This window comes from Phyllobates terribilis, unplaced genomic scaffold, assembly GCF_046119375.1.
Source record: "Phyllobates terribilis strain yellow unplaced genomic scaffold, ASM4611937v1 Scaffold_4__5_contigs__length_816908805, whole genome shotgun sequence".
NCBI classification, from domain to species: Eukaryota; Metazoa; Chordata; class Amphibia; order Anura; family Dendrobatidae; genus Phyllobates; species Phyllobates terribilis.
The window spans coordinates 251,626,451-251,645,067 of NW_027362764.1; the positions used below are offsets into that span (position 1 = coordinate 251,626,451).

Here is an 18,617-nt window from a genome sequence, read left to right on the forward strand (position 1 = left end):
TTCTGGTTTCATTGTCGTTGAAAACCGAAAACACTGGAATCTTATAATCGACCGAACAGAGACTTAAAAAATCATAGGCAGAAATCTAATAGAGAACAAAGGAAAAACAATGATATCACAATTGTGCTCAAAAGGAAGCTGACTACTCTTTTTCTATCACTCTGATCTTTTTTTTCCTGTGTCAGCAAGAATTGTTTTCACCTATTTTTCCTCTTGTGCCCAAGTCTCCGAATAAATAAGTGACAGCGGACGTTTAGCAGCTATAGGGTTATTATTTTTTGTAGTACCCAGTTTATTACAGCGAATAGTATTATGTATGGTACCAATAGCTATTTTAAAGGGGGTCTGTCAGCAGAAAATTACTGTTCAAACCACAAACGGCACCCATAGGAGACACAATCCTAAAAATAATCGGTCTTTACTGTCGTAAATCTATAGTTGAATTTGCAAGAAATTGGTGTCAATATGGTACCAAGAGCAGCTTTTTAGCAAAGATTCCGACAGCAGAAAAAGACTGTTCAAACCAAGCACAGCACTTTGTAAGACACATAGGGAACAATTCATTAAGGCGTTTACGTCAGGAATCTGGTGTAAAACACCCCTAATAAGTCATCATGAATCAAATCACTGTACTCCATTGAGGCTTTCTTTTAGGGCATGTCCCACTATCAGTATTTGGTCAGTATTCGGTCAGTATTTTTTCTCAGGAGTGGGAGCCAAAACCAGGTGAGGAACAATCAGAGAAAAGGTCTAATAGAAACAAGTCACCAATTCTGCATTTATCACCCACTCCTGGTTTTGGCTCCCACTCCTGAGAAAAAATACTGACCAAATACTGATAGTGGGGCCTGGCCTAAGACTGGCATGCGTTACACCAGTCTTAATGAATCACCCCTACAATCTTAATAACAATTGTACTTTTAGTGGTCAAACCTGTTGCTGAATTTGCCAGAATTTGTTCTTTAATCAAATATGCTAATGAGGTGCTCGGTGCACCCTGGGCATGTCCGAGCGGTTCAGTGCTCCTTCCCACCTACTTATTTTCCCCCCAATCTCTGCTCTACTCTCGTTCCTGTAATGCCAGAACAATCAATCAAGGAAGATGAAGGTAGAGGTAGATGGAAAAGAAGTATCTAATGAATCTGGACACTAAAAGTATGATTTTTTTTCTTAGGGCTTTGTCTCCTAAAAAGTGCTGGACTTGGTTTGAACAGTCATTTTCTGATGACAGACTTGTTTAAGAAGGCTTCTTTATTCTCCAGAAAAAATAATTTTCAAGATTTTTGTGAGTTGTAGGTAAAGACGGCTCCAAAGGCTTCAAAATTGGTATTTTATAGGAAATACTAGAACAGATGTCAGGGGAGCTGACAAGTCCTAATTTCAGAAAAGACAAGATAGAGACATTGATGTTTTTGGTGATGCAATCAGAAATGTCTGCAGAATCTCTCAGTATTTCAGCCTTGGGCTTTGGGTCTCTACCCTAAAGCAATTGGATCTCAGAATACAAATAAGGCATTAAAATAATTTTCTCATTTTTCACATGTAATTTAATGTGTCATTTTGTTTTTTATAAGGTCTCCATTAACCCTTTGATGACCAGGGATGTTTTTGGCCTTGATGATCAGAGTAAAATGTCAGCGTGTGGAATACTGCATTATAAATGAGATTTTTATTTTTCGTTTCTTAAGTTATCCAAATTTTTTTTTTTTTTTTATGAACAACATCGCTTTCTAAATTTTCCAAATTGGCAAGGTTATATTTTATTTCCTTTTAAATGGACAGTTACAGGAACTATACGTTTTTAATATATATTTTTTTACTTTAGAAAAAAGTTGAATTAGTCTATAATATGTACTTTAAAAACAAATCCCCTAATTCATCTGTGCATAGTATTGTCAAAAGTATATACATGTAAGTGTTTCCTACAGGAGATTTAGGGATAAGGAGAATATATTTCCTTTCACTGTCACAGTATAGGGATGGTATACATCATGGCAGCCTGACCCAGTTGATGGTACTGTGCAGAGGAGCAGTGCCATACAACAGTGTAAAAATAGTTAGAAAAGAAGTAATTTCAGTAATATGTATACTGTATATACAGGAGACATAAGGAGAGAGATGATTTTTTTCAGAAAAAACTTCTGGTAAAATTAGTTTTCCCATATTTTTCTGTGAGCCCCGTGATTGATTGCCATAGTAATAATGTGATTAAAATCCAAACCAATGATGTCCTGATGATATCACCAGGACCAGAGTGAGATCTGGATCCATTGCTGGGGCTGCACTCTGGGGCTCCATCACCAAAAGAATAATGGACTTAAATAAACATATTGGCAAGTCACTAAGGATGTACTGTATATTTACAGTGAATGGTGCTGAAGTGGTTAAATGGGTTTTCTGAGCTTGAGCTACATTCCTGTAGTCACTGTGAGTGACTGCAGAGTGGTGAATCCTGACAGTGTGTATTGAGCGAAGAGGATAAGAATCTGTTTGGCACGTAGCCTCCACTATGCAGATCACATGCTGTTGGTCACACATGCTGTTGGTCACATCACCACCTGCTCAATCTGGCAATTGAAGGTAATCCTGACAGTGTGCACAATGTTAACTGTCAGGATCCCCTAGCTTGCGGTAAGTTTATATGACTGTATACTGGTGAACCCTGACAGTTTACATTATGCACACTGTCAGAAATACCCTCCATTGCCATATTGAGCAGGCGGTGCTGTGATCAACAGCATGTGATCGGCATAGCCCCAGAGTGCAGCCCCAATTTAGCTAAAGCCTGGAAAACCACTCTAAGTACAAACATTGAATTTTTACTTAGAGAGCAAGATATTAACCCCATGAGAACTTATGATATGTACACATGTCAATTATCAGCAGCAGAAATGTCTGCACCCAAAAAGCATGCAAATTGCCTCTTCAAAGAGAACTCTAGTGCCACCTATTGGAAGTAGCAATGCTGAAAGTCAATATCGACCCTTTAACGAGCCTTGCCATATGATTTAGGATAAAATCCAAAAAATGCTTCAAATCTGCAAAGAATTTTTTTTTAGAAATTTCATTCATTTTGCTGGTATTGTAAACTGCAACAGGTAGTTGGACCTCCATTGATCAGAAGGTGATGACATATCCTATACATATTCCATTATGCTCTGTAATAAAAAAAAACCTGTAATCTACTAATGTACAAAAAAGTGGAAATGAATGATGTATGATCTCAGATACCGGAGGAGACAATAATCACATATATAAAACTGATGGAAGACCATGATGCAATGACTGCTCATAAACATTGATTTGTGAGACGTCCTTCAAGAGAAACACATCTCACTACTTTGCTATCTTTCAATAGCAAATGAAATTGATACAAATCTTGGCAAGTTAGGGCTCATTCGGACATTTCACATACAAGTACTATCCATGTGTTTCACAGATAAAGTCTACGGGGCTGTTCACATGCTCGTGTTTTATCTGTTTTGAATCCAAATCACAGACCAAACTCATCCATTCAATTCAATGGGTTCATGGAAAACGTAGATAGCAGAGTTGCCATCCATCATCCGAGGGCTGTCCATTTTTACTGTTTAATGGACAAGAGAAATGTAGATTTGTTTTTTGCGCACGAGGAAAAAAAATGCCACGATGATGCTAAAAACAGTCACAGAGCAAAATACAGTAGATGAAAACCTGATCCAGCATTCTAATGACAAATGGTTAGTTTTTACTTTATGTGCAAAAAAACAAAAAAACACAAGTCTGAATGAAGTCTTATAAAAACTATTTAGGTATTCAAAAGGTTTTTACATAATTAAAAGTCTTTAAATTAATTTTACTCAAACTCAGTAATGAATAAAGAATGCATCATACATTATCTCGCAGCCTGTACTATCAAGTGTAATAAAATATGACAAATCTTTAAGTTCCAAATGACATAAAATAAAATGTAAAAAAATTTATAGATGCAACAAGTGCAATTAATGCTACGAAATAACCTTTTTTTTGTTAATTTTATTTGAATTCTTAAGTCAAATTTAAATAATGTAATTTAATTCCATACCACATACTGTGCTACTGTATATACATTCAAGTCTACTTACGTTCCACAAAGTATGAGCTGGCATCAATCTTCCAGATGATTTGTCCTCTGTGAGAGCCATTCACTCCACGGTTCTTATAATCCAGAAAGTTTTCTGACAACACTTCATCTACAAGAAGTCAGAAAGTAAAGTTAGCTATGGAGAAAAAAATTCACGCTGAAAGTAAAAACAGTTGTCATATGTTTAAAGGTGGCTGTCTCCATCAATAATTGGAAACGTTTTAGGGCTGACAAGGTACTAGTCTATGCAATCACTTACAGTGGGTTTACACATTAATTGGCCAGAAACTTTACTCTAACAGTCAAAAAGAAGCATAAATGTCCATTTCAGCTATACTGCTCAGATATATGATCTATCCATTAAACTCTTTAAATTCAAAACCATCCATTTTTTGAAGTAGTCATATATATGACTGATTCCAACACAGGGACCACACCGGGGAGATCACACAATATCTCACCGTGCCATTACGCTGACAGTATTTCGTCCGGAGTCGCGAGCACGCGATCCAGACTACTGGGTGCGTAGGTATCGGTAAGTAACCAGGGAGCGCATGGCATCACACCTCTGGGTTCCAAAGCCTGGAATCCATATTTAACGCCCTCCGTGCGGTCACTGTCAGCTTCATGATAGCCCAATTATTAATATTCTCTGCCACCACCGGCCGAGTTTGAATTATAATGCAGGCCCGGCTGGACGCCTGCGTTTTGGTAGTGTATATGGCTTCGGGGAAGGGAACGATTACAGGACAAGAGAAACAGAACTATTAAATTTTATATTTAATCCAAAAGGGAGGCATTATTTAAGAAACATATATACAAGGATGTTACAAAGGAGACCTTAAAATACATAAGCAGTTACATAAAATAAACAGGATAAAGAAGAAAAACTTACACTATACGATCGCTGAGACAATTCAATATAGGTGGAGAAGGGGCACTCCAGTTGGATTACACTGTTATCAAACAATACCTGTTGCTTATAATTCTTATTCCCCCATGGCAATATACGGTGATGAGCTCATGCAGCCTTAATCTATCCCTCATCCCATCAAGATGGCTGAACCATCATTGTAAATAAGCCACTGTACTTGTGTCACCCCTACCTCATTGCAGATTGTAAGCTCTTACGAGCAGGGTCATTATTATTTTTGCTTTAACCCCTTTACAACCCAAGGTGGTTTGTACGTTAATGACCAGGCCAATTTTTACAATTCTGACCACTGTCACTTTATGAGGTAATTACTCTGGAACACTTCAACGGATCCCCCAGATTCTGAGACTGTTTTTTCATGACATATTGTACTTCATGATTGTGGTAAAATCTCTTCAATATCACTTGTGTTTATTTGTGAAAAAAATGCAAATTTGGCAAAAATGTTGAAAATTTTGCAATTTTCTAAATTTTAATTTTTATGCCCTTAAATCAGAGAGATATGTCACACAAAATAGTTAATAAATAACATTTCCCACATGTTTACTTTACATAAGCACAATTTTGGAACAAAAATTTTTTTTGTTATGGAGCTATAAGGGTTAAAAGTTGACCAGTGATTTCTCATTTTTCCAACAAAATTTACAAAACCATTTTTCTAGGGATCACATTTGAAGTCACTTTGAGAGGTCTTTATGACAGAAAATACCCCAAAGTGACACCATTCTAAAAACTGCACCTCTCAAGGTGCTCAAAACCTCATTCAAGAACTTTATTAACCCTTCAGGTGCTTCACAGGAATTTTTGGAATGTGGAAGAAAAAAATGAACATTTAACTTTTTTCAGAAAAATGTTACTTTAGACCCAATTTTTTTTATTTTCGCAGGGGTAACAGGAAAAAATGGACCCCAAAATTTGTTGTGCAATTTTCCCTGGGCACGCAGATACCCCATGGGGAAAAACCACTGTTTGGGCGCACGGCAGGGCTCGGAAGGGAATGAGCGCCATTTGAATTTTCGATTGTAAAATTTGCTCTTGAATAATTAGCGGACGCCATGTTGCGTTTGGTGAGCCCCTGATGTGCCTAAACAGTGGAAACCCCCCACAAGTGACCCCATTTTGGAAACTAGACCCCCCTGGGAACTTATCTAGATGGGTGGTGAGCATTTTGAACCCACAGGTGCTTCACAAATTAATCCGTAAAAATGAAAAAGTATTTTTTTTTCCACTTTTTCATTTTTACAAATCAATTTATGAAGCACCTGGGGGTTCCAAGTGCTCACTATGCATCTAGATAGGTGCCTTTGGGGGTCTAGTTTCCAAAATGGGGTCACTTGTGGGGGAGCTCCAATGTTTAGGCACACAGGGGCTCTCCAAATGCGACATGGTGTCCGCTAACAAATTGAATGGAAAATCGGCTCAAATTGTTAGCGGACACCATGTTGCGTTTGGAGAGCCCCTGTGTGCCTAAACATTGGAGCTCCCCCACAATTTGAGCTGATTTTCCATTCAATTTGTTAGCGGACACCATGTCGCGTTTGGAGAGCCCCTGTGTGCCTAAACAGTGGAAACCCCCCACAAATGACCCCATTTTGGAAATTAGACCCCTCAAGGATTTTATCAAGGGGTATAGTGAACATTTTGAACCCAGAGGTATTACACAGAATTTAATAACATTAGGTCATCATATTGAATAAGTTGTCACTAGTCATGAGCGCAAGCGCTTGCTACTTGAGTTTGCATCGGGTACTCAGGTATGCACCATGTACTGCATGTGCTCAAGTGACATGCTCGAGTCCCTGCCCTGCATGCTTCACGCCGTGCATGGCAGGTAATCCCCGCAAAGTTTTTTTGGCCGCGAAGCATATGGGGCAGAGACTCGAGCATGTCACTCAAATACCCACGATACTCAATGCATACCAGAGCACCCGATGCAAACTCAAGTAGTGAGCACTTGCGCTCAACACTAGTCACCATATCATCATCTTTTTTTCTTACTTTTGAAAAAAATCCCAACCCCATCACAACCGTAACCCCAACCCCAACCCCAGCCCTAACCCTTAGCACAACCTTAACCCTAGCACAACCCTAACCCTAGCACAACCCTAACCCTAGCACAACCCTAACCCGAGAGTTTATTTTTTACGCCATTCCTCGTGCAGTATAAGTGATTAGACGACTTTATTCTTCGGGTCGGTGAGATTACAGCGATACCAGAATCATATGGGGTTTTTATGATTGACAGCTGTCACACTAAAAGGCGCAGTTTTTGTAAAATCTAGTTTTTGCATCGCCATATTTTGAGAGCTATAATTTTTCCAGATTTTGGCAGACAGAGTCATGTGATGGCTTGTTTTTGCGGGACAAGTTGACGTTTTTATTGGTGCCATTTTCAGGCACGTGACATTTTTTGATCGCTTTCTATTCCGATTTTTGGGAGGCAGAATAAACAAAAACCACCAATTCAGGAATTTTTTTTTTTGTATTTATTTTATTCTGCTCCACGTGTGGTAAAATTGATAAGGTAGATTTATTCTTTGGGTCAGTACATTTACAGCGGTACCACATTTATATTGTTTTTCTATGTTTTGGCGCTTTTACACAATAAAAGATATTTTATAGAAAAAATAATTTTTTTGCATCGCTTTATTCTGAGAGCTATAACTTTTTGATTTTTCGGATGATGGAGCTGTATGGTGGCTTGTTTTTTGCGGGAAAAGATGACGTTTTCAGTGGTGCCATTTTTGTTTATATTTGTCTTTTTGATCGCGTGTTATTCCATTTTTTGTTTGACAGTATGATAAAGCATTGTTTTTTGCTTCGATTTTTATTTTTTTTTTTTACCGTGTTCACTGAAGGGGTTAACTAGTGGGACAGTTTTATAGGTCAGGTCATTCCGAACGTGGCAATACCAAATATGTGTACTTTTATTGTTTGTTTGCTTTTTTTTCATAATAATATTTATTGATGGGTACATTATATTTTTATTTTTGGTGGATTATTTTTTTTATTTTTTTTTTTTAATATTTTTACAATCTTTTTTATTTATTTTTTCACTTTCTGAGAGTTTTTACACTTTTTTACTTTGTCCCACTGTGGGACTTTCACTTTTTTTATTCTGGTCGCCTGCATAGCATAGGGATGGAGCACCATCCCTGTGCCATGCAGGCAGTCAGCACTGCACAGTGAGAAGATTGTTTGGTCGTGCACTGCGCATGACCAAACAATGTTCCTGCTGCCTGGTGACCCGGATGTTGTCATGACGACATCGGGTCATAATGGCAACACCCGGGAAGCCGCAGCAGACAGCGCTGGAGGCCGGAAGAGGAGGTGAGTATTGTGATCACCTCCCCTTGCCTCCGCAATGCTGCGATCGACTTTGATCGCAGCATTGCGGGGGTTAATGTTCCGGGAGTGGTGCGGGACCGCTCCCTGCACATAGTACCGGGTGTCAGCTGTGACAATCAGCTGACACCCGGTGGCGATCGCGCCCGCACAGCCTGTGTGCGCGCGCAATCGCCATGACGTACTACTACGGGTCAGGCTCTTAAGTCCCAGGGCACAGACGCGTATTAAGGGGTTAATTCTAGTATTATCTTTAGCTATGTTACTTATGACTGCTGAATATGAACCTCTGAATTGTAAAACGCTGCGGAATATTGGCGCTATATAAAGATTATTATTATTATACAGGGTGGTCCAAAAGTAGGTGGACAGAAAGTGTAATAAGGTTACAAGGGGGAGATTTATCAAACATGGTGTAAAGTGAAACTGGCTCAGTTGCCCTTAGCAACCAATAAGATTCCACTTTTCATTCCTCACAAAGTTTATAGTCGAAAACCAAAAAGTGTCAGTGATTTGAAAAATTACATAGGAGATGCATTTCAGGAAATTAATACCCAAAGAGACTTGTGAAAAAAAGTTTGTCGAAGCGTAAGAGGCAGACTTCAAAGCTGTGCAAATTGTAATGGAAAACAGTTTGAGCACCAGCGTTGATAAAATTTAAGGGCTTTTGTATTATTGTTCAGAATAAAATGTAATTGTCAATAATTTTATATATAAATCAAAATAAATGTTATTATTTTCTGGCCACCTACTTTTGGACCACCCGGTATATTCCCCACTAGAGGCTAAGTAGTCACCTTCTGGCCAGTGTTCCTTTTAATTATGGAAACATTACTGAACTCTTTATAGGAAAGTGGGACATTGAAATTAGTGCATAATAATGGCTGAATTGTGTTCAGTATGTGCACCCTTAGTTTCAGGCTACCTTAATAGTTGGAGTGTAAGCCAGACCAAAAAATAGTCTTAGGCAATAGTTTTGAGTTCTTTCTTTTACTCTCCATACCAGTTAGGATCTCATTCACCATTACAACAAAATCAACTTGTAATGAACATTGGTAAACAAAAATGATATTAAAAATTTTAGAAGAATGTTATTACAGGAAACATATAATGATTAAGCGCATAAGCCTCAAGATCTTATGTTTGTTTGTTGTTTGTTTTTAGCTGACGATATATTCTTGTGTTTATGTGCCACTGCCTATATATCTATTCAAACATAAACAATTAAACAAAAGACACATAAACACAAGAAGGATAAAACAATCATCATCTCTTTTTCATTTTGTTTCCCTTCTGTAAACAGATTATAGCACCCATTCCAATCTACACAGAAAAAAACGCTATCAATCAATCATGCGTGCCCATTTTTCCAAAACTCTTTGCTTATACAGTACAGAGCAAAAGTTTGGACACACCTTCTCATTTAAAGATTTTTCTGTATTTTCATGACTATGAAAATTGTACATTCACACTGAAGGCATCAAAACTATGAATTAACACATGTGGAATTATATACTTAATAAAAAAAGTGTGAAACAACTGAAAATATGTCTTATATTCTAGGTTCTTCAAAATAGCCACCTTTTGCTCTGATGACTGCTTTGCACACTCTTGGCATTCTCTTGATGAGCTTCAAGAGGTAGTCACCAGAAATGGTCTTCCAACAATCTTGAAGGAGTTCCCAGAGATGCTTAGCACTTGTTGGCCCTTTTGCCTTTACTCTGCGGTCCAGCTCACCCCAAACCATCTCGATTGGGTTCAGGTCTGGTGACTGTGGAGGCCAGGTCATCTGGCGTAGCACCCCATCACTCTCCTTCTTGGTCAAATAGCCCTTACACAGCCTGGAGGTGTGTTTGGGGTCATTGCCCTGTCGAAAAATAAATGATGGTCCAACTAAACGCAAACCGGATGGAATAGCATGCCGCTGCAAGATGCTGCGGTAGCCATGCTGGTTCAGTATGCCTTCAATTTTGAATAAATCCCCAACAGTGTCACCAGCAAAGCACCCCCACACCATCACACCTCCTCCTCCATGCTTCACGGTGGGAACCAGGCATGTAGAGTTCATCCGTTCACCAAGAAAAATCGGATTCCATACGGATCAACGGTATAGCATCTGATTTTCATGTACATATTGACATTTTTTAACACAGGAAACTGTATTTGATCTTGCCAATTTTATCAACTGCTGACGTATAAGAACAGACATAGTATGAATGCCACACTGATGACAATACAGATAAAAAAATCATTTGTTTATTCTGGATGAAAATTGGACAATTGTTTTATGAAACTGGACTAAAAAAAAGTGATGAGTCAGTTAAAAGTAGCTTCCCAAAAAACAACATTCATCACCACAGAGGAGGGTATAAATATATAATCGATAGGCGTCGACCACTGGAATGCCCAATGATCCTAAGAAACAGCAATCCACAAGCCCCAGAGTGAATGGAGCAGTAGTGCACATGAATGGCTGCTGCTCCATCCACTTCTATGGGACCGATGAAGATGATCACACATGTACAATACCTCTTCATTCACATAGAAACCTTGGTGACCCCATTTCCCTGGATCAGTGCCTACCCAGCAATCTGTCCCCAAGCAATCATATATTATTATCTATCCTATGGATCTTGTTTATAGGACAACCCCTTTAACTTTTCCTCTTGAATTCAGTATTGCACTGTTCTGTGGTGTTGATGTAAATACTGAATATAGGAGTTATATTTACAGTATACTGTGTACTATTTAACAGCAGTATTTGATACAAAACCCTAACAAGTATTGCATGTATAGAAGTTATCTTATAATTCTCTTCTTTCTTCATTACTCGTAATGAATGGTCATCTTTGGATGACTTTATTCCCATTTCATTTGATTTACTCCCTTCCAGCCAATAAACTAAATTAATGTATGTTGAGCTGAAGTTGCATGAAGATTGGTGAAAAGTCATGTCTTATGTCCTTGACTGAACTCATAGCCATGAAACTAGTTTCAATTCTTTTAAAAGACCTCTAGAAATGCAGCCGCTCCTGCAAACCTTGTTAGTTGATCAGAATGATATGTTCCAAGTGGCTCATCTGAATAAGCAACCAAATTTCCGCATAGCAAATGTTATTCTTCATTACTGTGATTATTGCAAATTATAGTATTTTAACTTTTACAAATCAGACCCATATAATTAAAACAACATTAATTAACCTACATTATACTTATTAAGGCTCTAGGAAAAGTACTATAGAGAAAAAGATATGGAATAAATGAGAACTACGTCAACATCAGTGTGCAAAAGTATGCAATTACTACGGGCACTTACCCAACAAAGTATCAAAGGGATTTACAGATTTAAAAAATGAATGAGACATTATCAATGGTGGAAATGATGGTAACCATTATAAGAGGCATTAACCAAGCATGTAATATTGATGACCTCCCTTTACATAAGTCATCAATATCTGATTGGTAGGGGGCCGACCAACGACACCAATCAGAGATCCAATAATCGATACTTCCAAATGAAGGCAGGTTTCACACTTCTGGATATTTCCGTTACCGGAAAAACCTTTAAGGGTATGTCATGTGATTTTTTTTTAAATACATAGGTGCACACGGACACGGATATCTCCGATACGGTACCGGAAATATCCGTTCGTGTGAAACCGGCCTAACTGTGGTTTCGGCACTGTAGGGCTCAGAAAGGAGAAGGGAATTTGAGTCTGGGAGTGCAGATTTTAGTAAATAAGGCTACGTTACCACAATGAGCTTTTGGTGCGTTTTTGACGGTGAAGAATTTCTGCATCATTTCTGCACCTATTATTTAAATTAAGTTGCTTGCGTTTTTGTGTGCGGTTTTTAACATGCATTTTTATCACGTTTTTGATGCTTTGGTTTTTGTCTCTTTTTGGTATGTCGTGTTTTTAATAAAGCTGCTTTGTTTTTGATACTTACTGGTATTTTGGCTTTGACAAAACTTATTGATATACTGAGGTGTGGATAACATGCGGTTTTGATGTGCTTCCGCATCAGAAATGTACTTAAAACGCATGTACATTTTTTAGCTGTGGAATTTTTGCAACTATTGCAGGTCAATGGGGAAACTGCAAACAGAAAATTCAGCGTACATGCCAGAGAAATTGACATGCTGCAAATTTGAAACACGAACCGCAAGTCAGTTTACGCTGCGTTAAAAAGAAGCAAAGTGGGCATGATATTTCTATAAATCCCATCTACTTTGCTGGAACTGTAAGATGCTGCGTTTTTCATGCAGCAATAATATGCAGAGTCAAAAACGTGATAAAATCTCATCATGGTAATGTAGACTTATACTTAGTGGAGACTTGTTTTTCATGGGTTGAGTTGAAGTTTTTAATAGAACCATTATAGAGCACATAACATTTTTTGTTCGCTTTCTGCAAAAGGCTCTGATCACATTTATCCTGTGCTCAATGCTGAGCACATACATTGGGGTCTCCATCAAAATCCCCCAATAATGAGATTTCCAGACGGACCTATCTGTACTAATTGCTGTAATTGAGCTCCGTTTGGTGTCTGTTCCATTGGTGTCCATCTTTTTAGGCATGCATATGACGCGCCCCCTGGGCCAGTGTTGTTGGGGATACCCGGAGCCGGATCAGATGGGGGTTGTAGTCTCCGAGTGGCTGTGACCCGGTCCGTGCCCAGGGTGTCAAGCTCAGTGTGTGGCAGTCCTTATGATGTTACTAGATGTTCTTTTGTGTCGACTACGCCACCCGTTGAATTGCGGTCAATACGGCCGCCGCTGCAGCAAGGTCCACTGAGGCTGGTGATGTATGTACAGCTCAGGTAGTATAACCCCCAACGGGAGGGGTATAGCCTCAGGGGGTCAGTTGCAGAGGATGGGGGTTGTGGTGGTGCAGCGAGGATGGAAATGAGACTCAGAGTCGGGCTGTGCAGTTCAGGGTTTGTTTACTTACTGCAGTTGTTCTGGTCACTCCGGCCTTAAGTGACCACCCGAGCCGTGCTGCGTCCACCAGGTCCTGGACTCAGCCAACCCCCAGGTGATTCTGGAGCGTGGTCCTGAGCTCCCTTTCTGTCCTGTCCTCTTCTCTGGCCTTCCCCACCAGGGATCCACCTATGTCCGGCTCCCTCGGGCCTCTTGGTGGTAAACCCTTGTCTCTGGGTTCCCTGACCCTATTCCTGGTCTGCCTTCCGGGTGGATTTGGTGGGTGATCGTGGCAGATCCTGCCCACGACCTCCGGTTCCTGGCTAAGGTGTGCTGTAGCCTCTGCCAGCTTGGGATCCGGTACCCTGTTGCCAACTCTTCACCCTCTGGTCTAATTTGGGCTCTTGGAGTTCCTTCTTTCTCCCCCTCTGGGTCTTTCTTTCTCCTCTCTCTCTCTCTTGGCCTTGGAGCTGCTCTTCTCCTCTGCTCTGACAGACTGACCTCACTCTGCAAAAGACTGACCCTGATCTAAGATGGTTCCCACCTTATATACTCCCTCTATGTGTGAGCTCAGGTGACCAGCACCCAATGAGCTCCTAGCACTACCCAGACTGCTCCCCCTATCTGCCCCTACACTACTGGGATGTTCCACCCCCCTCCCACTCCAGCCAGGAACAGACACTGTCGTACCTGCACATAAACTGGTGGGAGTACCGTCGGTCTGTTCCTCGGAAATGGGATGTGTGTAGTGCATGCAGCTAACTGAGCTCAGTTCCACACTCCATCCTTACCCGGGAGTGGAATACCACACCTCTGGCTTGAGGTGTAATACCCCTGTAGCAGCCGAATCCTCAGGGTGCTACATTCCCCCCCTGGTAAATCACAGCACGTCCTCGGGCTGTAAGATATAAACATCCACAAACATACATTTTTTTTTCATAAAACATAAACATATAAAACATCATATATTATCAGCATAAACTTTTCATATAAAACTTATCATAAATAACACTCTTGTTCCTCCGGCCACGGTGCAACTTGTGACCGGGTAAAGTGCGACAGTCTCTTGAAGAAACACGGTTTCCTATAAAACCGGAAGGGGGCGCTTTAGGAAGCGCAACTATATACAAAGGGAATATGGCCGCTCTCAGTCCTCGGCCAGGTAATGGGGAGGATTGACCGCTCTCAGTCCTCGGTCAGTGGGAATAGGGACACACGGGGTTAACAGTTCACTCTTGGCTGGTCCCAACGGGGACTATATTTTAACTAAGTAACAGTTCTTGGTACCCCGACGGGCAACTTTATACAGTCTCTCTCTACCGTACTTCAACGACGGCGTCCTCCTGCTCCTTCTTTATATTCTTCAGACCCGTCCGGGTCCTCTTGCTCCTCCTCACACCGCAGCTCCTCCTCCGTCAGGCGATGCACATGGAGGGCGTAGGGTCCTTTGGCACACTTGTGCCGGGTGAAGGTGACCTCGTCCCCTACATACAGGTCACGACCTCTGTGTCCCTCCGGCAGATGGCTTTCTACGTCTCTGCGGGTCACAAAGACGTCGCCGGGGGTATGATGGTCTCTAATGAAGCTCCACCCATGCTGCATGTTGAATTTTATCACAGTCCCGGTGGAAGGGGGACCATGAGCTGCACGGGGATTCCTCCTGGTCCGGCTCTTCTGCTCCGCGCTTCTTATCTGCATCTGCTGTTCCCGGACCCGCCTCTCTCTCCGCTCCCTCTCGAAGACCTCGAGCTGCTGCCGGCAGCACTCTGCACGCTCTGCTGCGGCCGCCCGAGTCTCCTGAGTGAACCCCATGAGGTCTACTCCAGTGGGGTCCCACTCAAACTGTGCCTCCTCCAGCGGGGGCGAGGTCCTCTTTACGAGCTTCGGAGCCGGAATCAGGGGCTCGCACATGGGCCTTGCTCTCTGGAGTTCCAGCTGAATGTACTCCTGGGGCCATACAAAGGGCTGCCCATCCGGGCACGTATGCTGAGCGAACAGGTCTTCACCCAGGTGCGGCACTCTAGATGTTGAGGGCGCGTTGATGGTAGCGGCGCCCGGGTCGACCAGGCCTTGCGACCAGGCTTGGGGCACCCTAAAGGCAAAGGGCACCGTAAGAACGGCGGCGCCCTGGGTTATTCGGCCTTGCGACCAGGCCGGTGGCTCCGCGGAGGTAGGGGGCGCTGTTGGTATTGCGGCGCCCGGGGGTACTAGGCCTTGCGACCAGGCCGGTGGTATTTCCTGCTTGGCCACGCTCGAGGTCGAGGCGTGTGACGTCACAGGGGTCGCGGCCGCAGTTTCCGGTTGAGGCCTAGTCGGCGGCGGTGACGATGCAGCGACGGGCACGGCAGGGGGAATTTCGGGCTCTGCGACGGGGAGCTGGGGCAGGCACGCGGTTTCCCAGTTCGGGGTAGAGACGTCCCCTTTACCTGCCTCCGTCCGTTCAGCTCCCTTCTCGGCGCCGTCTCCTGCCTTCATTCCTCCTGCGCCATCCTCAGAGGCGGTCTGTCTCCTCGTCTCGGGCGGCGTGCTCCGCTGACGGGTTTCGGTCTGCTGGGCCATCTCTCGGCTCCACTCCGCCAACGTCTCTCGCTGCACCCGGGCCATCCTCCGTGCGAGGCCCTCCAGCGCGGTCTGTGCACGCTCCCGGTCTCGGGGGAGCTGTGCTAGGATCTCCAGCAGGCCTTCTGGAGTGGCGACCTGCAACAGGCTCCTGACCACTGGGTCGGTGCTGCCTGACTCTTCCTCCATCTCCGGGTAGGCTCTCTCTGGACTCTCTTCCAGACGTCTTGTCTCCGGGTGCGCTCTCTCCAGACTGCTCCAGGCGACACCCATCTTTGCTCTCTTCTTCTGTCTCCGCCCACATTGAGGGTGGTCCCGGGGCAACTTAGTGATTGTCAGTTCCAGGGGCAGTTCTCTTACGCTGATGGACACTTCCAGCATCACAGTCTCTGTTGGTGGGCGCGGTTTCCGCTTTTGGCGCCATTCTTCGACCTGGCCCACGATGGGAGGTGGCCTTTTGCCACCCTCTGGCACGCCCATAATGGCGTCCGCTCTTCCAAGGCGGGAAATCTTTGGAAATGGCGGGAATCGTCTCCCAGTGGCGGGAAACTCCATGGATGGCGGGAAAAAGCTGCAAATGGCGGACAACCGGCGGGAAACGACCTGTGATGGGGTCCGTTGGCGGGGACCCTCCGGAACCGGCGGGAGACTTCTTTTTAAGGTAACGGTGAACTTTTCTTCAGGCACGCAGTACCCGGTTGTTGCGGGCACGTGATCCTGCCGACTACGCCAAAGTTGACGCGCCCCCTGGGCCAGTGTTGTTGGGGATACCCGGAGCCGGATCAGATGGGGGTTGTAGTCTCCGAGTGGCTGTGACCCGGTCCGTGCCCAGGGTGTCAAGCTCAGTGTGTGGCAGTCCTTATGATGTTACTAGATGTTCTTTTGTGTCGACTACGCCACCCGTTGAATTGCGGTCAATACGGCCGCCGCTGCAGCAAGGTCCACTGAGGCTGGTGATGTATGTGCAGCTCAGGTAGTATAACCCCCAACGGGAGGGGTATAGCCTCAGGGGGTCAGTTGCAGAGGATGGGGGTTGTGGTGGTGCAGCGAGGATGGAAATGAGACTCAGAGTCGGGCTGTGCAGTTCAGGGTTTGTTTACTTACTGCAGTTGTTCTGGTCACTCCGGCCTTAAGTGACCACCCGAGCCGTGCTGCGTCCACCAGGTCCTGGACTCAGCCAACCCCCAGGTGATTCTGGAGCGTGGTCCTGAGCTCCCTTTCTGTCCTGTCCTCTTCTCTGGCCTTCCCCACCAGGGATCCACCTATGTCCGGCTCCCTCGGGCCTCTTGGTGGTAAACCCTTGTCTCTGGGTTCCCTGACCCTATTCCTGGTCTGCCTTCCGGGTGGATTTGGTGGGTGATCGTGGCAGATCCTGCCCACGACCTCCGGTTCCTGGCTAAGGTGTGCTGTAGCCTCTGCCAGCTTGGGATCCGGTACCCTGTTGCCAACTCTTCACCCTCTGGTCTAATTTGGGCTCTTGGAGTTCCTTCTTTCTCCCCCTCTGGGTCTTTCTTTCTCCTCTCTCTCTCTCTTGGCCTTGGAGCTGCTCTTCTCCTCTGCTCTGACAGACTGACCTCACTCTGCAAAAGACTGACCCTGATCTAAGATGGTTCCCACCTTATATACTCCCTCTATGTGTGAGTTCAGGTGACCAGCACCCAATGAGCTCCTAGCACTACCCAGACTGCTCCCCCTATCTGCCCCTACACTACTGGGATGTTCCACCCCCCTCCCACTCCAGCCAGGAACAGACACTGTCGTACCTGCACATAAACTGGTGGGAGTACCGTCGGTCTGTTCCTCGGAAATGGGATGTGTGTAGTGCATGCAGCTAACTGAGCTCAGTTCCACACTCCATCCTTACCCGGGAGTGGAATACCACACCTCTGGCTTGAGGTGTAATACCCCTGTAGCAGCCGAATCCTCAGGGTGCTACACATACATCTGTGGTGGACCACACTTTTTTGAGCTAAAAAAACCTCTTAAAAAGATGGACACCGCCAGAACAGAGGCCAAACAGAGTCCAAAGTGAATCCATCTGCTTCATAATGAATGGTTCCCCTGGGAGTTTTGTCTGAATCCCATTTTTGGTAAGGGGTCAGTGAAGAGCACAGGATAAATGTGAACCGAACCAATGTAGTTGGAAAGCCTGGACGAGTTTTCTGAACATAGATAGTTAGTAAAATACCTTTATTTTAAGTACAAGTGGGTACAGTGTGAAAAAGAGAGCATCTGAAACAATGGATACTGGAAGCCTGTGCTAGCATTTCTTCTGCGGTGTTGCTATCATTGTGTCAAGAGTGGGAGAAGAGGGTTACATTGACAATCCAACACAATGGGCAGCACTTTGAACACATTTTATAAGTGGTCATAAACTTGTAAAAAACTCATGAAAAAATAGAGTTACGTTAAAACCAAGCACACCATTGTTTTTCTTATGAAATTCTCAATAAGTCTGATGTGTCACATGACCCTCTTCCCATTAAAAAAAATAAAGTTGGATCCAAAATGGCCGACTTAAAAATGGCCGCCATGGTCACCACTCATCTGGAAAAGTTTTCCCCCTCCCATATACTAATATGCCACAAACAGGAAGTTGATATCACCAACCATTCCCATTTAATTTAGGTGTATCTATATAAATGGCCCACCCTGTAGATCTATAGTATGATAGAAAGAGGTTGCAAAAACTCTCGGGAGACGAGATCTCAATATGAGCATGCGCCGCCTCCGGCGGCCATTTTCCTGAAGTCCAT

At 43.4% G+C, this 18,617-nt stretch overlaps 1 protein-coding gene across 3 annotated transcripts in view; it reads right to left on the bottom strand.

The window, feature by feature from the left end:
• HECW1 (HECT, C2 and WW domain containing E3 ubiquitin protein ligase 1) overlaps positions 1 to 18,617 on the bottom strand; it is a 499,703-nt gene that overhangs the window by 319,947 nt on the left and 161,139 nt on the right. For all 3 annotated transcript variants that reach the window (XM_073678211.1, XM_073678212.1, XM_073678213.1), the window contains one exon: positions 4,104 to 4,211. In XM_073678211.1, the coding sequence (XP_073534312.1) occupies positions 4,104 to 4,211 (108 nt within the window). The remainder of the gene's footprint in view (positions 1 to 4,103; positions 4,212 to 18,617) is intronic.